We start from the raw sequence: 21,733 nt of genomic DNA, 5'->3' as shown, positions 1-21,733 counted from the left end.
GGCAGTGGATTCTCAGATTTGATACCAAAAGCATGAGCAAGAAAAAAAGAATAAACGAATTTGACTTCATAAAAATGAAATACTTTCATACATCAAAAACTATTATCAAGAAAGTGGAAGGGCAATCTAGAGAATGGAGAAAATATTTGCAAATCCTATATTTGATAAGGGACACTTTACTATTAAGAATAAATAAAGTCTTTTTACAACTCAAAAACACAAGGACAGACAACCCAATTTTTTAAAAAAGCAAAGGGCTTGAAAAGTTATTTCTTTTAAGAAGGTATTCCAATGACCAAAAGCACATGAAATCATGTTCCATATCATTGTCATTAAAGAAATGCAAATTAAACCACAATGAGATACCACCTCATGCTCATTAAATGGCTATTAAAAAGGTGGGGTGGGGGGAAACCAAGAATAGTAACAATTCACTAGGATGTGGAGAAATAGAAACTCTTGTATACTGCTGATAGGAATATAAAATGGTGCAGGCAGTATGGATATAATTTGGTATTTCTTTAAAGAGTAAAAACGGAATTAGTATATGACACAGCAGTTTACTTCTGAGTATATATCTAAGAGAAATAAAAACATGCCTGCATAGAAAATGGTACATGGAAGTTGATAGCAGCATCATGCCTTGTAGCCAAAAGATGAAACTGTAAACAACCCAAATGTTCATCAGCAGATGAGTGGATAAACAAATTGTGGTATATATATATATATATATATATATATATATATATATATATATATACAACGAAGTATTACTTAGTCATAAAGAAGGAATGAACCTACTGATAAATGCTACAACACAGATGAACCTCAAAAACATTATGCTAAGGGAAAGAATCTAGAAACATATTGTAGGATTCCTTTTATATGAAATATCCAGAGTAGATACATCCATAGAAGCCACAAAGCAGACTAGTGTTTGCCAGAAGATGGGGGGAGGGAAAAATGGCAGGTGATTACTTCATGGATGTGGAATATTCTTCTGAGGGGCATTGGAAGGCTTTAAAACTAGAAAAGGTGGTGGATGAACAACATTGTGAATGCACTGAGTGCTTCTGAATTCTGTAATTTACTATGGTTAATTATATGTTATGTCAGTTTCACCTCAATTTTTAAAAAATGGCAAAAAAAGACAATGTAATTGCATTATTTCCCCCCTTTTTCCTCTTAACCGATTTTAAAAAGTAAATGTGTATATATAAAACAATGTATATATAATTATACTGAAGGGCTTATACTGTACAGAAAGGGAATGCAGTCAAAAGCAACAGTACAGAGGAGGTGGTTGGGAATAAAGCTGTTTGGGGGGTAAGGAAATGATACCAGATGATAATTGAATCCATAGGAATAATAGAGATGAATCAGCAATGGTAAAAAGATCAATATAATAAATTCTATAAATAGGTACTTGCTCTTCTTCTCCCAGGGCCTGTAAAATACATAAGATTACATAAAGTAATGATTATTACAACGCATTGTTTAGTTTGTAACATATTTAGATCAAATGTGTAGAAAAATCATGTTATAAAAGGAAGGGGAACAGCACTTGATAGAAGTAGAGTTTCTACTTTTCACTGGAACTAAGCTACTAAAAATATGAAGTAGATTTTGATAAGCTAAAATGTATATTATAAGCTCTAGAGTAACCACTAAGAAAATATTTTTAATGCAATGAAATGTGAGTGAAATCAAAATGTTACACTAGGAAATATCCATTAAATACAAAGGAAGACAGTAAAAGAGAAACAGAGGAGCAAAGAAATTTGAGACCTAGAAAATAAAAAACCAAGGGGGCAGATGTAAATCTAACCATATCAGTAATACCATGTAATATGCATGATCAAACAATCCAGTTCAAAAGCAGAGGTTTTTAGATTGTATTTGATTTTATTTTTTAAATATAACTTATTGTCGAGTTGGCTAACATACAGAGTATAAAGTATGCTCTTGGTTTTCGGGTTAGATTCCCATGGTTCATCACTTACATACAACACTGAGTGCTCATATGTATATATATATATATATATATATAAATAAATATATATATATAAATAAATATATATATATAATATAATATATTATATATATATATATATATATATGGAGAGAGAACAAGTTTGTAAAAAGATATATCATGAAAATAGCAACTATAAGGATGTGACGTGGATATGCACGTGGATATGCTAATATCAGACAATACAGACTTTAAAACAAGAGCTAGAAAAGGGTGAGACCACCCAAGGAAAAAGCACTGCGAGAGAAGAACTGAGGGTTTGGGGTAGAACTTTGGGAGTTCTCCAATTGAGAGGTAGGAGAAAAGGCAAGTACCTTGAAAAGGAGACCTGGAAGCTACAGTATTTTCCAGACTTTTACATATCATGCTTTGGCGTAAACACACACATTGGAATCCTTCAGCATCAGCCCTAAGATTGCATGCAGTTGAACTGATCCATTCACTCTTTTGTCCACCTCAATTTAACAAATAAGGAAAAGAAAGGCATGCACAGTGACTTCCCCTAAGTCCAAGAAACACAGTTAACAGAGCTGAAGCTAAAAACCACACACACACACACGCACACACACACACACACACACACACACCTCAACAATATAGGTGTGGGGTCTCACTTTTCCTTCTTCTCTGGTATTCAGTTAAGTCTTTACTTGTTTTGAGAGCCTTCAAGGTAGACTCTCAGGGTACAGCCTGCTCAGGATCCTAGTAGAAATTTCTCAAGATGTTAAATCAATGGAATTCATTTGGGTTGAATGTATATTAGCTGTGTCGATAACTGTGGATAACTGTCGATAACTGTGGATAACTGATTAACTTTGCTGAAACCGAGTTTTCTCGGCTCTGAAATAAAGAAAACCATACACTAAGAGAGATATAATCATAAAGAATGAATGAGGAGCACAGAATCCCTTCGAGCTTAGTGTGCATTTTAGGAGCCCATCACATTGGTTTGAAAACCACAGTCACTCTCCCTAACCTCTTGAGGACACCATGAAACATTCAAGATGTAATGTCTCTGCATTGCAAACTTAACCTCCACAAATACAAAGATGTTCAGTGAAAACTCCATTCTATGTTTCAGATAGTGAAGAAGAAACACCACAAAATTCTTTAAGTTTCCAGTGGAGATTCCAACCATAATATAGGTTTCATTAACATCTACTGCTTGACATGAAAATGCCAGTGATTCCATACTACTAGAAAATTAAAGTCCTTGTTGGCTTTTAAACATGCCATAAACTAAATGGCTAAAGGCATTTAGTAAATGCCCTTGTGTGGTTTTTTTATTTGGGTAAATAAATCATCTACAGTCAGATCCTCTCATCCTTAAGCAGTCAATTAGAGCTCAACAGAGATAAGCCTAGTTTATACCCTTTGTAACTGTCTCCATGTTTTCCCCCTTGGTTGTTTGCTATGATGAAAATCTGTCCCCAGTGTTACCCTACTTTTGACCATGGTAGAATCAGGTCAGTATATTTTTTTAAAAAAGTTATTATATACAGTAATTTTTAGAATAACAAATCAATTATCACAGTACACACACACTGGGCCAACTCTTCTCAGAACTTATAAGCAATGATATGGGAGTAGATTCGGTGCTGTGGAAAACCGCAGGACCCCCACTGGGATTGTACCATAAAGCCCACTGCAATTCGGGCCATTTTTCAGCTTTACTTAGGTTTTTATCAGGCACTTCCTGTTGCTGACACTATGGGACATTGAGCTAAACATTTTGTTACTTATAACCTATGGTACCGCTTCAGGCTGGAGTTAACTCGTAAGTTCATTTCTGGGCAACTAGAAACAAGTCACTATGCACAGTGGAAAACAAGACATTTGGATGCTAGGTACTTTTAATAAACAACTGTTGTCAGTAGAAGCAAGAAAATTACAGATGGAGTAGAAGTTTCTGCTTTCATGACAAAGAGGTAAAATACTAAAATATGGACAAGTCTAGAATAGTTAAGTGGCAAATAGAGTGATCTTGACCCACTATTGGAAAGTACCATCCAGAGAACTCTATTCGTGAGGTAAACAAAAGTTCTTAACACATTTTCTTAGAGGAAATTGTCTCTCCTCAGTCTAGATTGCCTAATGAATAGTAAGGAACAGCATTATTAGAGTAGGAGGGATTGAGAGGGAGGAAGAATAGAAAGAAAAGGTAATCATAATAAATGTTATTGTCATTGTTCAAAACATCACTATTTTAGCTCTTTTTCCAATGGTGCTTTTTCTAATCAGCTTTTCAGTTAAACCTGGAAATTACTATTCAAAAATAGAAAATAAATTTCTTAATATTTATAGGCAGAAAATTTTCTCTCCAAGAATTTATATTCTTGCCTGTATATGGTTTCTTCTTGTAAGTTGGCATTTGCAGCTTATTAATATTATATTAAAATTTAATATCCATTCTTTTTTTTTCAGCGATAGCAATCAGCTTTCCACATTGCATTTCTTTTTGGTATAAATAAAGGAAAAGAGTTAAATTTATGCAAATCAGTCTAAAAACAGTCTATTTTGATTAGAGCCTAATCTTTTCTTGAGTTTTCCTTATTACATTGTAAGTCCTTTACCCCTCGGATTTCTATTCATTAATATATTAAGCCAAAAATCATTAATAAGTGTCTTGCCTCATTATAAATTGCCAGAAGTAGCTTTCCATGCTGGAGTTTTACACTGATGATATAGCTTCTGGGGAACAATAACATTTTCTTTAACTGCTCTTACTTCAACTGGTCAGCATCATATTTGTCTGGACAAATCCCCAGATCAGAGTGACTTTGAGTGTGTACATTCAGCAAAAATATTATTGCATATTGTTTTTAAACAATAGTCTTGAGTACAAAAGCATATAATCTTCCCAACTGCTTTTTTCCCCATCATTAACTAGTTATTCTTTCCAATAACCTTATAACAGAAGCCAGTATAAAAAAAAGGAAGTAGATATAGAGAAAGAAAATTCTACAAAAAAGGACTATGTTGGAGGTTACACATTGCCAATGTCATGTTCTGATGGGAGTAGGTGTCTTTCAATGATTCATCTCTTTTGATGGTCGCTTACACCCCAGTATGGCTGATCAGATCAATAATTCTCCTTAAATTGCTGGGGAATCTAAAGCTGGGTTGACAGGAAAAAGATTTTCCTCTTTATTTTGGTTAACCCAATCAGAAACAGGCTTCCTGCAAGGTGATAAAATTGGCAAAGCTATGGTATCATCAGATGTTCCATTTGTCCGTCCAGGAAGTAAATCATCCTTGGACTCAGAATCACAGCCTCTTTGTGTTTAAAAGGAACATAGTCCACTGGTCCTCAGCCTTGTTTTGGATATATGCTCCTCTGAGTCTTCAACATAAACTGGGAATGGCATCTCTCTCCCAAGATAGTCTCACAAAAAACTTTCTGCAGTTAGAACCCATTCATAAAACTTGTCTTTTCATGTGAGGAAAATTCAGACCCAAGAAGGTGAAGTTAAATGCCTAAGTTCACTTAAGTCCTAATTTTGTTCTTTTCAAATTATTCATTGCTACTTCTTGAGAGGGCTGAGGTAACTTCAGATGTTTTTCAACTGTCCTACCAAATAGAAGTACTCTGATTCTAAATAATTTCAGCTTCATTCATCCGATCGTCAGCATTTGTTGAGTTTTTCTATATGCTAGGCGCTGTGTTATTCATTCTTCTCTTCCAGAGCACAAGTGTGAAAGCCAAAGAAGAATCAAAATGGCAGTCTTATCTGTTGATCATACCTGTTGGTGAAGTTCCAGAGAGCAATGTTTTGCTTTCTTTTCATCAGATAAAGATAACAGACCTCTAACAGAGTTCTAACTCTGCTCAGAACCTTTAATGTTCTTCCAGGCTCTTAAGACCAAACGTAATTCCCTGCCCATGCATACATGGGAAACTTATGTTCAGAGTCACCTTTCCACACCCCCTTTGCACAAGATAAACCATTCAATTCACTCCATACCAAATCATTAAGACAAACAAATAATAGTACCATTGTTCACTGAAGCTCTTTTCACCTAGAAATTACTATAGTTTTATTCATTTTTCAAAGCCTGGGTCATATCACTTTTCTCCATGAATCCTATCCTGATTACCTAACTTCAAATCCCCTCTTTTTCCTCTTAATTCTTACAGCTCATATGGCTATCCCCAAATGGGGGGCTCATGGTTCATGGTCATGTTTTATCTCATTCTATCTATGACTTAGCACCCCTGATATATTTAAGCTTTCTGAGAACAGCTAGCATGTCTATGGTTCACTCTATAATATCCTCCCTCACTTGATGAATTTGTTCAAATCAGGGCTAGTAGAAATGGCCTCTCTTCAAAGGATTCCCAAACTATTTCTATTTTTAGTAGTTGACTATTAACAGAAAGCCCAGTCTATCCACATATTGAAATCCTTGACTCTGCCTTGCATGTGGATCCCTTAGCCAAGAATACTCTCATTTTTATTTTGTTCTAGAGTCCAGAAAACCTTGGAAGGCTGCCTTATGGGGTGATGGAATGAAAAACCAGACCAAACCAACCAGACATGGGCTCCTTGTATAAATGAACATTCCACAGCCAAAGACAGAGCATCTTCCATTTCACTGCTCAGCCCCCAAATGTCTCCTGGTTATAATTAAGTACTTCAAAGTCTTCCAAACACCCTTTTAGAAACGACTGCCCCAAATACAAGATGATGTCCAATCAGATGTAAATCATCACCCAGCAGGGAGGGAGAGGCATGAAAAGTGGTCATCAGCACTTGGACTAATCAGAAAGTCTAGTCTCTTGATGAGGATTTTCATTTTCTCATTTGTCATTCTAGCCACTGAATTCTCAAGTGGCCAATTTGCTCCCTATTGGTAATCAGCTAGTTATTTTTACTCTCGTCCCTCTCTCTGGGACTGTCAGAGTCTTGGAGCAATTCATCACCCACATGGGCCTAACCCTTGTGTGGCGGGAAGTGGGGGAGGGAAGCCATTATCCTGGAAAAGATAAGTAGAAAACTATTTCACCGTTTATGTTCGGTTTTTAAACAATGATTTCCCTGATGAGGTAAGTAAAATAATGACCCACCCGGGTAAGAGTGCAACAATGAACGCTTCAAGGATAAGCACATTATGCAATGGAAATGATCTCCGGCTGCGAAGTTTGTTCCTCTGAAATGACTTGTTCTTAGATTGTCTTTACAACCCCCCAAAGGAGCATCATCTTACATTCATTACTGGAGTTTGCAGGAAGTTGCCTCTATGAAAATTATAAACCCAGAAAGGAGAGTTTTAAATATGTATCATGCACTGGTAGTTATTCTAAGTGACTGTACCCCACCAACTAGGAAGAAGGTAGCCTTTGAAGGTTGTTTTGTCTGAGGCAGGCAAGTTGGACTGTTCTTTTTCCATTTTTCCCCACAGGTCGTCTCGATTACAGAGTCTCACTTTGGTTTGCTTGCTGTCCTGTCCTCCCTCCAGCAGTTGCTGTCTCTCTCTGTCTGTCTTCAGTGAAATCATTTCCAAACATGGTTTCAGGGATTCCATTTTTCTGAGTTCACCTCAGGTGCCATGGAAGAGTTAACCCCGCCACTTGTTGCAAATAAAACTCTGATGTCAGAACATTTTCTGATCAGTGGGTGTCTAATTTGATCTCCTCTCAGATTTCCCACAGTCCTTCTGAAGAACCCAAGGCCATCTGCGCTCACTATAGCCAAGAGTTTACGAACTCCACATTCAGCCTTAAGAAAGTTGTTAGTGTGACACAAATTGGCATTTTTTTTTTTTTGGCACTTCCTTTGCTCATAGCAAACTCTTTCTTCCTTAGAAGGAAGCTGAGAGTTGAATAGAAAGAGTTGAATCGCTATTCCCTTAGAGACTCTATGAATTGGGGCAGCAACATGATCTGAATCATGAAATGTTTATCTTCCTCCACTGTTTTCTATGTCTCAGGCCCTTTCTGTGTCCTTTATGCTTTGTATAAACATCTACATATGTAACTTCACTTTTAGGTGTGTCTATCTATAAGGAGAATTGAAAGAGACGGAGAAAGCACGTTTATACACCCCATATCGAGTTTACTTGCTTTTCATCTGCTAATTCTCTCCACACATGGCTGTTCTCGCACTGGGTGATATCACCCAACAGCTGCCTTGGACTAGAAACTCAAATGCCTGTAGGATTTCAGTCTTGTGTCTTACCTACTTAAGTCAGTCTCTTGTCCAAGATACCAGAACAATACGAGAAGGGTTGGCTTGCTTCAGTGAGAAATAATCCCTGTGACTTTAAATAGTTTTACAATTTATTCTCCTAATGTTTTGTGGTAATTTTCCCTCATTCTAAATTTGCTTTCAAGAATCACTATCTGTAAGGATATCGACATGAACTCTATATCTGGTCTTTGGTGAAACAGGAAAAATGGTTTTGTAAAAATTGGTTTTCCATCTGCAATCTTTGAGTAGGAAATGAGCAGACAGAAGTGATGCTTGACCTGCCCAGTGTCCCAGGGTTGACCTGGACAAGAACTTTAGTATGTCACGTGGCGCATATTTGCCGATTAGCACCTGGATTTATCCAACACAGTGAGCAGAGATCTCTGTGCGTCCTTCTACAGAATTAATCTGGCCGTTTACTGATGCTCTTTCGTCCTTTTTTTAATGACAGCAACAGGTTTCTCCCATCATTACCCAAAATTGCTTCATCATTAAAACCTTGCTTTCTGAGAGAAATTTACTTTCCTACCTGTTCTTCCATCTTCTTGAGTCACCTTTGTTATCACAATATTCTTTCCCCTACTTGGCCATTGGCCATTGTGTTCATTCTCTTTATTCCCAAAGAAGAAGGCTCTTGGAAGTGTGAGAAAGCATCCAGTGAGCCATGGTCCAGAGATCCCCAGACCGCCATGGATTAACAGTGGATACATGGAGACGTTGCACGCAGCTCAAACAATTCTCATAAACTAAACACATTTATCTGACCAGCACCCAGATCAAGAAGAAGCATTCATGAGCCTTTCCAGCCACCTGACAGAATAATGTCTGTTGAAACTAGTAATCAGAACTTGGGGCTTCTATTTTGCCTGTATCCTTATTCTGTTTTTAATCATTCCTTTTTATTATATTTTTGAAAAATGTATTGACTAGATTAGATTAGAAATAATAAAATAATAACAATGAAATAACTCGTAGAAATAATTAACCAAACAAAATTAAAGGAAACAACAAAACTGGCCTTCACCTGTGATCATTTGAGAAGAGCTGATTTACATGCCCAAGCCCCCTGTCAGATTTTGTGCTTGCCTCTTTTCAGCTGCTAACTTTAGTATTCTGTGAGAACCCACCTTTTATATGAGACTCAGTTCTCCTGAACAGGATAACGTCCCTACAGTGAGCACACTCCATAGAAGTTGTTTTCCACTTCCAAATCACCTTTCCTTGGGGTTAAAGTTAATAAAGGGTGTCTGTTTGGGTCCTGAAACTGTTGCCCTCCTTGGGGTCCTGCCTTGCAAATGTCAGTGAGGTTTGGCTACAACTAGGAAAAGGCTCCCTAGAGTCCCTAGAGCCCAACATTTTGTGTGAAGATTACAGCATGGTCTACACTATAGAAATTACTTTCCTGGTTCTAATATAGAAGCTGACACACAGGACCGGACTTTTCCTCCTCTCGTGCCAAGAGTGTCTGCGGATGTCAAACTTTCCTGTTGTGAATGGGTACAGGCTGTGATGTTGCCATTCAAGGACTTCCAGTAGCGGAAAGAGGAAAATTACGAACCAACTCCCCTCATAGAGGAAGTGCCTATTCAAACAGCAGTAGGTTGTGAGCATGGTAGCTGCCTCCTTCCTACCAGGAACAGCCCCACCTCTGCAATTGCTGACTCCCCCATCGCAGGGTTTGTGAATTGGCATGATAGGAAGAGGCTTGGCAGAAAGCAGTATTTGGCATATTCACACTTATCCCATGAGCACTTTGGGAAAGAATGAACTCCGTGCATTTTCCTGGAAGACAGAACCTCTCTTGTTCATTAATTGTGTCTTTAATTTACAACAAATGCCTTGAAATGGGATACATGTGACTTTGTAAGCCTTCTACAAATTCTGATAGCAAATGATCCAAGGCTTACTTTCTCTCTTTTTTTCCTATTGCTTCAGAAATTGAGTATTGGAATTGAAGAAGTAATACAACAGAACTATGCATTTGGAAGGGCCTATGCAGATCAGCTAGCAAATCCTTCCATTCTATAGATGCTAAAACTGAAGCCCCGAGGAGGCATGTGACTTGCCCAAGATGAGATTCAAGAAACAGGTTAGATTTTAGGGTTTTAGGTTTTAATTTTGTCTTTTGTAAACTATTTTTTAAATTGTTTTTAATGTTTATTTTTGAGAGAGAGACAGAGAGACAGAGCACGAGCAGGGGAGGGGCAGAGAGAGAGGGAGACACAGAATCTGAAGCAGGCTCCAGGCTCTGAGCTGTCAGCACAGAGCCAGACATGGGGCTCTAACCCATGAACCCATGAAATCATGACCTGAGCCAAAATTCAGAAGCTCAACCGACTAAGCCACACAGGCACCCCTTGTTTGTTTGTAAACTATTGATGGACGTAGAATATATTTATTAAAAAATCCACAGATTATAACCGTAAAACTCAGTTTTACATATTTCATAAATGATGCGTACTAAATAACCAGCACCCAGAGCAAGAAGTTGAATAGCTCTAGCACACTCCAGAGTCTCCATAATGCACCCTAGCTACTACTTCCTCCCAAGGATAACCACTATCCTGTTTTCCGGTGTCATGTGTTGTTTTGCTTGCTATTGAATGTCATATAAATAAATGGAATTAGGTGGTGTCTAACTCTTCTACTAGGATTCATTCATTCAACACTGTGTTGGTAAGATTCTTCCATATTGTTACATATAGTTATCATGCATACATTTTCGTCTTTGTGTAATATTTCTTTGTTGGATATAGTACATTATTCATTTTTTCAACTGTTGATAGACAGTTTCCAGTTTGGGGTTACTATGAATAGTGGTGCTAAGACCATCCTGTACATCCTGTACATGTATTTTGGTGAATATATGTATAATCAGATTGGGTTTTAGCACCCAATGTCTACTTTGTGCTACTTGTGTCTAATGATGCTCCCACAAATGTTAATGAAGGATCGGACCAACTTTCTGCCTGCCATTGTGCAATAAGAAATTGTCACTGAGCCCCATCTGTGCCAACCATCCGAGGGGGTCCTTGGAGGAATTTCATTAGCCACATGGCAGTCACCAATACACATTTATGGTTGGAACTGTTTGAAAAGGCTCTCAAAAGCCAAAACAGGCACTTGACATTTTGTTAATAGAAAAATGTGCTTTTAAATTTGCTTTTGTTTTTACTTACCTTCAATTACGCAAGTATTATATGAGTACATTCCTGTTCTATAAACACAACAAAACAGCAATGCCAGGACATAGGTATCATGGTTGCAAGGATTTTTGTGTTTTGTTGATCACAAAGTAGCATCCGATGCTGAACACAGAAGACGCTAGACAATATTTGTTGAATGATTGAATGATGACAGTACCTGTGACCGTTGCTCTCTATTCTTTGGGCTTCCCCAGGGGTAATCTCATCTCTGAGCTTGGTGTATATTTTTCATTCCTTTCTCTTATGCATTGGTGTGTGTGTGTGTGTGTGTGTGTGTGTGTGTGTGTGTGTGATAATATCATTGGATAATATCATGCTGTGTGGATTTTTCAAATTACCAGTGTGTCTTAAGCATTTTTTATTGTCAGTACATAAATATCTGTCTTTTTATGAGCCGTATAACATTCTGTGGCTTGGATGTATTACATTCAGCTATCTTTAACTTTTTGATACCATGAATGATAATGTAATGAACATTCTTATGAATATGTATAAAACAGAATTGCTAGGTCACAGGTGGTATACATTTTTAATACTTCCAAAATGCTTTCCAGGATGGCTCTTGCAATTCACACTTTCATCAGGAGAAAGGACCTGTTTCCGCTCACCATTGCTATGATTGATATTATCAGACTTAGAAATGTTTGCCAAAATGATATGTGGAAAATAGAATTTAATTTGCATTTTCATCCATATTACTGCAGTCGGGCATCTTGTCATCTGTTTGCTGATTAGGTTTGAGTTTGATTCAAGCCTGCTGCAAAGAGCAAGTGTGTAATTGTGAGTCATTTAGTGGATGGGTGAGGCCAGCCAGTCCCCCACCAGGGCATCTCCTTATGGCCGTGTTGTTCTTCATTCTGATCTTCACAGCCACGGGATCCTAGACAGTCCCTGGCTGTATCTCCATCCAATGCTAAGAGTGCAAAGAGGTGAGTTAAACATTTCTTCAACATCTCAGGGAACAAGGGGAATCCTGATCTGTCCACAATATTGGTACAAAGCAAAAGTGTTCAAATACTGGATTTTTCAGTTAATTATCCTAGTGCTTTCTCTTTATAGCAGCATCTCAAGGGAAAAACCCAGTTCTACTGTGTGGCTTATCTATCTCTGCCATCAAAATGGGGTTCTAAAAATGCCCCATGGGGTATGAGATTCTAACTAAACCTGCTGTAGGCATCATATTTATATTTCTGCCTATGGGATTCATTACCCCACCGGTCCCTGACCAACATTAAGGGCAGAGGTTCTGGAGGCAAACTGTCCAGCTTTCAATCCTGATCTTTGCTGGCTTGCAAGCTGGGCACATTTCGGAAGCTCTGTTCCTCTGTTTCGTTTGCTATCAAATAGAGCAAGGAATAAAACCTACTTTGTAGAATCATCAAAAGGATTAATGGACCAATAAATGTTAGGTGCATAGTATAGAACCTGGCATATAATAAACATTCAGTAAAGGTTATTATTGTTATTATGAATAGGGTTAATTTTGGCTGTATCAGATCATGATTTGAATCAAGCTTAGCACATGTTCAAGTTCTTTTCTGCTTTCGTATCGGGGAAGAAAATCACTCTAGTATGCCCTTCACACTCATCTACAGATGTACCCTCACTTTGGGTAAAAGAGGTTACTTTGGCCTCTGATGCTGATTTTATACACAGCTCCTTGCAGGGTTTTAGTCCAGGACATGCAAATGAAGAATATTTAACAAATGGACCCACCAGACCACTAAATTCCATATGAAGTTTTACCCAAAGCATAAATTGATTCAAGTTTGCTCGGATCTTGGCCTCATGAGCCCTTGGCTGACATTTCTGTTTGAAACCTGACACCCTGCCAGAAAGTTTCTTCAGTTTGAATAAAATGAAAAGGGGGACTTAATTCCAATAACAGACGGACCCAGCAGGGCCAGCATTTGGTTCAGATTTTTATTGTCCCATAAGAATTTGGCCTTCTAGGTTGTGACTCAAGATCTCTACACGTTTCCTTCAGATTCAGGATAGAATAATCAGAGGCTCACAGAAAGGACATCTGGGTGGAATGAAGTCAAACCCAGCTGCCTTTTTTCCCCCTCCACTTCCTCAAAGTCCCTGTTCATTGAGGTCCAGCCACTCTTAGTTTTGGTGATGAGACTGATTTCATATGAAGGCATCTGTTAGGTACCATTTGAGAAATGCTGGAAAGATGCACTCCTCATCACGCTCACTCCAGGATGGCTTCCCAGGTGGAACCCCTTCCTTGTGAAAATTCTAATGGGCTTAAGAGGCATCCTTGATTAGAATCTTCTTTCAAAAGACAAGTGGTCCTAAAGAGAATGACATATTAAGCTCTTGTTATTCCATCATTCCTTCATTATTCATTCATTTCTTTATTCCCCACATATTTCTGAGGGCTCACACAATGCCTGACACTGTGCTGTGAACCAAAGGGACAGTGCTAACCAGGCAGACACAGTTCGTATGGTCCTCATGCCCTACATACTTCAGTCAAGTGGAGAGACACATGTTGGACAGGCAAATATATCAAAGTGTGATGGTGTAAAGGAGTCATGAGGAAGGGCCCTGAGGGCCTAGGGCTTTAGCCTTGACTTTAGGTAACCTGGATCTTCTCTCCCTCTGTGTGAGCCCACACTGTTATGGGATGCCATCATTGATGCTGGTTCTAATGAGAATTTTGCCTCCTCTGAGGCACGCGGGCATGCCACCAGCTCAGAACTCCGGAGTAATGTACTAAGGTTTCATTGCAATGTCCCTCTTGGGGTCTCTGCCATAGGAAGATGTAGGAGAGACCACCTGGTAATGGAGCTTTTCTGTACATTTCAGCCTGGTATAAATTTAAATCCAAGTTGAGACATAGAAAAAGGGAGAGGGAGGAAAGAAGGTGGGTGGAGGGAGAGAAACAAGAAGGGAAGGGATGAAAGAATAGGGACCCCATGCAAACAGAGACACAGGAAGAAGAGAGACAAGTGGAGTGTGATCATACTGTTCTTGCTGCAAATGAATCTGGTACCTAACAGCCTTTCCTTGTCAGGAAAGAAACATGAGGATGTGACTCAGGGCCCCACGTTATACTCCCATCATTCTCCAGCTCTGACCTTGGAAAGTCAATGAACTTCTATGACCTCATTTTCTTCCTTTGCAAAAAAGATATTTAAATCACTACATCCCATTAACTGTGTTGTTTTATCACTTAAATGAGATGTAGGACATAAATGCCCATGAATCCATGCTTTCAAAACATAAAAATGGGTTAATACTAGTTGTCATTGTTATATATAAAAATATTCAACATATGTATGCACAGTGGGTACAAAGGACAGAATCTATGCTTTTGGGTTGGTTTGGGGTCAAAGGATGGACCAAGGTTGTGAAACTCTGGGCATTCATGAGAAAATTCTAGCATCCTTCTCCTCTTCCTTATTATCTCCAAAGTATATTCTGTGGCATTCCTGATGTGCAAAGCACTCACACACCAGTCACTTCATGTGCATGCCTCATTGTCTCAGTAGGTCCATTTTTGAGTGACCAGTGTCACTCAGGCGACCCACCCCTTTTGCTTGCATGCTTCCAAATGGAGGTCATTTGGTATGACTGGATTGCTAGCCTCATGAGGCTGGAGGGAGACAGAATACATCGTAGGCTGGGTCGACCTGCATTCAAGTAAAGTCCTCTTAGACAGTGGAGCTCCTAATGTCCCTGGGAAAGAGAAAGTGTAGTGTATGGAAAAGAGGCCCCAGACATGGGGGAGATATTCATGAGAGCCACACTTGTCTGGTCAAGAACAAGACCCGGGCAAGTTTATGAAAGCTCCCTTCAAAAGCATCCTAGAAAGATCTTAGCTTCTGGCCTGCAGTGTCCAGGGTGCCACTGGTCCTTGGTCAAAGAGCAGCCCTCCTGGAGAGCTTCCAGAAACCATAAGCTTTTTGATATTGGCAAATGGTATAGCTCTTCAAGAACTGCTTCTTTACATCTATCTGCTGTAACTACTGAAGAAACCTATTTCAAACCAGGTAGGGGAAAAAAGAGGACCTATGTGGGAGATATGGCATGTAGGGCACACCGTACGTCAGCCATGCTACCTACACCTGTGCGCACTTGGCTCACCAGGGGGGCACCCAGCCTCACAGCTTCCCTGCCCTTGTGGGGCATGATGCAGGGTGGCTTTCTCAAGTCAGGGGTGGGTCCATGCTGTGTCTCTGTGTTCACAGACCCCAGCCACCCCATACTCTTCATCATCATCCTGTAGTAAGAAGAGCATGGGCTTTGGAGTTGAAGAGCTGAGTTGAAATCCCAGCCCCATCACTCATTAACTAAATAATTCTGAACAGTATCTTTTATCCTTTCTGGGTCTCAAATTTCTCATCAGAAAAACAGAGGTGATACCGTTATTATACGGTCATTGTAAGGACTTGATGAGAAGTTGTGGAAAAAGCACTTAGCACAGAACCTGAGACATAGCAGGTGCTAATCAGTGGTACTTCACTCATTCATCCATCCATTCATTTTAGGGGGGTGGGCAGAATGAACATAATATAATTTAGAGCTTTTTGAAGTTTTCCTTCTTTCCTCAAATGTGGCTTTGTCGCTGAGGCCTCTCTCAATCACTATATTTAAAATTGCAAACCTATATCACAGACGCTCCCACCCTGTCCTCCACACTCACCTCCAACCTACTCCCCACCATTTTGCACTACCCTATTTTTCCCGTAGTACCATCACTTTCTAACAGATCACATAATTTAGTTAATGTTTAGGTTCGTTATTTATGGTTTGTCTCCCCTAGACAGAACCTAAGTCCCACAAGGACTTTGACTTTCATCTGTAACACATACTTTGCAACTAGAAAACAACATGGCTCATAGTACCGCTCAGTAAACATTTGATGAATGAATTATGGTCTTGGAACCATCACTTAGGTCTGTTTCCAGGGCTGTTCTTGGCTCATCCTGGTGTTTGTAGCCTTTAGCAAATTATCCTCAGCCTCAGTTTTCTCCTCCGTAAAATACTGACAGTGATGATTTCAACCACTCGGAGTCAGAATTAAATGATATTCTGTCTTTAAAGTACTTGGCATAACATCTGGAGCACATAAAGTGAACATTTGAAAAGCTCTTGATTTCCATGTGATATATACAGAGAGACAAGGAATCACCCAGAGTTATTCTCAGAAACATCCACCCCTAGCCTTATTCTGAACTCCCTTCTACATTGTGTGCTTATGCAGCCAATAATGTGAATGTCGTCTCTTCCTTGGGCCCCTCCACTCACCAGCTTCCCCCTAATCACAGACAGCATGATGACTAGTGGGGAAATCAGAAATCACCGCTGGTGTTCATTTTTTTTTAATGTTTGTTTGTTTGTTTTGAGGGAGGGGTGCGGGAGGGAGGGAGAAAATGTGTGTGTGCACAACCCACGGGAGGGCCAGAGAGAGACAGGGAGAGAGAATCCCAAGCAGGTTCCGTGTTTGGCACGGAGCCCAATGTGGGGCTCGATCTCACAACTGCAAGATCATGACCTGAGCTGAAATCAAGAGTTGGACTGAGTCATCCAGGCACCCCAGAAATCATCACAGGTATTTGGACTCACCATGTGTATGGTGCTGGGATCAACACAGTGGTGCTGCCACCAACCTGTCATGAGCGAACAGCGGAGTTCCCACGGGTGTAGCCTGTGGTGGAAGCCAAAACCATGGTTACTGCCCTTAAGGAGTTTATGATCCAAAGCATTCTCAAGAAAGAATCAAGATGCTTATGCCAACAGTCACTATCGTCTGCAAATATGTGTGCATGCGTGGATTGCACAGTGGAGGCTGGAAGCATGCAAGAACCCGTTGGGTTTCCAGCTTATTCTAGTGGGCACAGACAACCTGCCACTTTTTCCTAGATTCCCTCCTCCCAGTAGGAAAACCTTAAGGCAGATTGACCTCATGGATTGAAAATGAGCCTGGCGGTCCAGAGGACTGAGTTCAAGTCTCAGATCTGTTGTGAGCCTTTGGGTAAAACACGGGGCCTATCTGAAGATAATTGTTACAACAGGTAATATTTATTACATGTTCCATTTACTGTGGATATGTGCCAGGTGCTTCGTATATATCAGTCATTTGTTCAGCCTGCCTTACACTAGGCACCGTGGACGCAGCAGTGAACAAGACAGCTCGACTTCTTAGCTCATCTCTGGTGGTGGGGACGAAGAGCGAGTAATCCATTATACATGCATTGAATCATTATTAATTGCTTATTCATTCATTCAAAAGCCATGTATTAAGCCCCATACTACTTGATCAATGAGTTATGCTCAGTGTTACAAAGGAGAAGTTTAGTGTGTTCTCTAAGAGAGCATTTCCTGGAAAGCTGGGTGAATGGCTTCCTCTGAAAGCTCACTTGTGACTTCCTAGGAGAAATGACTCTTGAACTATAAAAGTGAAGAATGGAATTACCTATGTGGTCCCATTTTACAGATGAAGAAACAGCACCAGAATCTGTGGGGAAAGGCCCCAGGCACAGGTATTTACCAGAAGTTTCCATGTGATTTAGCACTGGATGATCTCATGTAACTTGTCCAAGGAACCACAGTTAGTATTTCATGGACCAGAGATATGAACCCAAGTTTTTCTAATTCCAAAATGGGTGGTCTCTCCATCAGGCTAGTTCTTGGACTGGGATGCACATCAAAATTGCCACCACAGGGTTTTTCAGAATCTGTGTGCTGGGGTTTCACCAAGAAATTCTGATTCAATTGGTCCAGGTAGAACAAGGTGGGTGAAAGTGAGTTTAAAAGAGCCTCTGGGGCGCTTGAGTGACTCAGTTGGTTAAACATCTGATTCTTGATTTCCACTCAGGTCATGATCTCGTGGCTCATGAGTTTGAGCCCCACATCGGGCACTGAGCTAACAGTGTGGAGTCTGCTTGGGATTCTCTCTCTCTGCCCCTCCTCTGCTCATTGCTTGCATGCATGTGCGTTCTCTCGCTCTCGCTCTCTCTCAAACTAAATAAACTTTAAAAAAAAAATTTTTTTTCAATGAAGGAGCCCGTCCAGTGATTTGGATCCACAACTCTAGTAAAATCACCATCTAGTGTTTCTGCAGGTTAACACCAGAACTTAGCTACGGCATAACATCATGGGAGAAAATGTGACAGGGTGTCAGGGCTCTGCCGATATCACTAACTCCCTGCATGATCTGAGGGAGGTCTGGTCCTCTCTTCATGGGGCTATCACTACATCAGTACCACAAGCCCTCGTTGCACATTGGAGTCACCTGGAAAGCTTTAAAAATCTTGCCTGTGCCTCATGGCCAAACAACAGCACCAGAATCTGTGGGGAAAGGCCCCAGGCACAGGTATTTACCAGAAGTTTCCATGTGATTTAGCACTGGATGATCTCAAAGGTCCCTTCTGACTCAGAAATCCTCCGCATCTCTGAAATCCTTCATCCTCTCTTTCCTGACAACTGAGGGAGACGTTACTGAAGGCACTTGAGAAGGCGGGGTTAGGGGGATGATGCATTGCCAAGACCACTCTGGCAGTGTCTTTGTGAAAGTAGTAACTTTTTTTTTTTTTCTGACTGATTTATGTGACAGTTGGAAAGCAGCCCCCAGAACAGGCTGTTCCTCCCTTCAGTACTATTAACATAAATATGTGCACGGGGCCTTTCGCTCCTGCTTCTCCCTGTGTAAACGAGGCTTAAGGGGCCGTGAAAGCCCGAGGCTGAAGAGAAACCGGAGAAAAGGAAGTGTCGTTAGAGGCACAAGAATGAAAAGGGGAAAAGGACAGGACGTTGCTAAGAGACAATGTCAAGCTGGGCCATGGGATTAGCAGCCAGTATCAAAGCAAGTACTTCTTACTGGTATGTTCTTCCAGTAGGGCCTTTTCCAAGTGCTGGTGGATGGTGAGATCATCCAAGCAATGCCATTCCAAATCGCATGTGAAAGGCCCCTTTCCTTCTTGGTTGGACCAAAGTATTAGGTGGAAGCTAAGTGATTGAAATACATGTATCTTCCAGCTAGAGGTAGAGTGAAACTGGGTTCCTCAGTGGAACATTGCAGCATCCTTAACACACTATTTAGAGAGGATGTGTGCATTCCAAGACGTGTTTGAGAAACCCTGGTGTAAAACCCAACTACTGTAATATCTGATATTACGGTGCTCTGACTGCTATGTGCATCGTGTCTTTTAATCTAACCTGTGAGTTAGGTACTTTTGCTTTCTTCTTTACACAGGGGGAGAAATTAAGGCGTTGACAGGTTAAGTATCTACCCAAGGTGACACAGCTAGAGGGGAAGGGAAGGAACTTGGACTCTGGAGTTAAAATGACCTGTTTCTGTCATTTGCTGGAAGGACACATTTAGACAAATTAATTAACCTCTCTGAGCCTTGGTTTCCTTACGTGAAAATTGGGGAGAATAAAATATGCCCTGTAGAGTTGCTGAGATTAGAGATGCCGTACATAAAGTGCGTGGTAGATGCTCCATAAGTGACTATAGATACCATTGTCATCATCATCTTATTTTTAATGTTGGAAAAGGGAGCTTATAAGTTCTGCCTGGAAAAGAATATGCATTTTCAGGCTGAACTTGCTTATTCTTAATCACCAGCTGGCAGTAAAGCACCCTCCTTCAGAGTTTGTGAAGAAAGAGGTGGCAGGCATGGAAGTCCCAACGGGGTGGTGTTCTTCTAGGGAACACGGGCTTGGGGAAACCGGCGGCTCTCATCGGGCTGGGCATCAGAATCCTTGAGGGGCCTCTGGAATCAGATTCCTAATCCCTGGGCCTGGAGATTCTGAGTCTGTGGGTCTGTGGTGGCCCCTGGGAATATGTATCTTAAGGACCTTCCAGCTGATTCTGATTATCGGTCTGCTTTTAAAACCATTGGACCATTGGGAAATCTTCCCGATGAGTTACCCAGAAGGGACTCAAAGGAGCCTGGGGTAATTATTTTTGGAATCTAGAGAGTTTGTGGCCTTTTCTTGCACAAGCACACAATAGCTTTCAAACATCTTGTATTTGAGGAACAAATTTTCCCCATGCTTTGTGGTTCATACTGCGGCCTGCGTAGGTAGTTTGTGTGGTGATAACAGCATGATCTGGGGTACCAGATGGTCCTGGGTTCACATCCCAGGGCTGGGTAGGAGCATGACACAACACTAGAAAGCCACAAACAGTAGGTCATGATATTCTGAATAGTTAATGTCTGTGCTATCACATTCCAGAATGCAAGTGAGCAGCCAGGCTGGAGAAATAAAATCCTGAATTACATTTCAGTGATTGTTTTTAGGACAATAGGAAATGAAAACACAAGAAATACAAACATTTCATTATTTTTGTGTATTAATATGTTTTTCTTTTCTTGAATAACATGCCGGTGAGTAGCCTATTGATGTCCGGCTTTAAGTTCATTTGGTTTTCCTATCAAGTAGAACTGAAACTCACTGTAAGATACATTTTTCTTAAAGTGATGATTTTGAGCTTCTTAAGTATTTATACCACCATTTTTTCTTACAGGAAAAGGGCTAACCTTGGCTACTGTTATCAGCCTATTGTCTTAACATACTAATATGTTCCATATCTGGAAGTGAAATTATCTGTTAAAATATCACTGTAATAAAATATGCACTGAAAAAAGTAAATTCCAATGCAGCCTCTTTCGAGCTGTGTAATTAGAGGCAGCATTCTTAAATTTCCTGAGCCTGTTCATTCATTTCTAATTTAGTGATAAAGGTAGTCCCCATTCTAATGGGTTGCTAGGAGCATTAAGTAAGAGGATTCATATCAAGTACTGGTGAAAGCTTGGTTTATGCTAAAGGTTTACTTAACAGCAGCTGTCATTGTCATTATCATGTCCCAATTCAGCTTGCTTCTTATCTGCATGATGGCAGACAAGTAACTGTGCCTCCCTGAGCCTCATTTTCCTCATTCATGAAACAGGAATAATTATGTCTGCTCACAGTGCTGTAAACAATAAAGGAGGGATTGCTGCTGTTGCTGCCTGTGAACCCCCTTGCAGCCTGCTGGACATGTCATAAGTATGTAATGAGTGCTAGCTGACGTCGTCTGCAAGATGGACGCGTGTTCTTTGTATTTGGATGCCTTACGTCCTTCATTCGTTCAAAAACGTATGTCCGGAATTCACAATATAATACTTGATACAGATGTGTCTTCATGTATTTCCCTGCCCTAAAAACACAGCGCCTGGAAGATATGATGTCACCTTTTCCTGTTCTCCAAGAAGGCATCCTGGGACGAGGTAGAGTAGAAGAGGCAGGTGCTGGAAAGTAAACCCTGGATGCGGCAGGTCCATAGCCCCTCTGCCTGTGGG

At 40.2% G+C, this 21,733-nt stretch overlaps 1 protein-coding gene across 3 annotated transcripts in view; it reads right to left on the bottom strand.

Moving 5' to 3' along the window:
* Positions 1-13,306: 13,306 nt before the first annotated feature.
* Positions 13,307-21,733, bottom strand: part of LOC107181000 — a 266,480-nt gene continuing 258,053 nt past the window's right edge. For 2 of the 3 annotated variants that reach the window (XM_042979362.1, XM_042979359.1), the window contains 2 exons: positions 17,010-17,091; positions 13,307-13,729 (listed from right to left, as the gene is read on the bottom strand). In XM_042979362.1, the coding sequence (XP_042835296.1) occupies positions 13,700-13,729; positions 17,010-17,091 (112 nt within the window). In that variant the 3' untranslated portion in view covers positions 13,307-13,699. The remainder of the gene's footprint in view (positions 13,730-17,009; positions 17,092-21,733) is intronic. The other variant, XM_042979357.1, reaches the window with a different exon arrangement.

Source organism: Panthera tigris, chromosome A2, assembly GCF_018350195.1.
Source record: "Panthera tigris isolate Pti1 chromosome A2, P.tigris_Pti1_mat1.1, whole genome shotgun sequence".
NCBI classification, from domain to species: Eukaryota; Metazoa; Chordata; class Mammalia; order Carnivora; family Felidae; genus Panthera; species Panthera tigris.
This window is presented reverse-complemented; position numbering and strand designations above follow the sequence as displayed.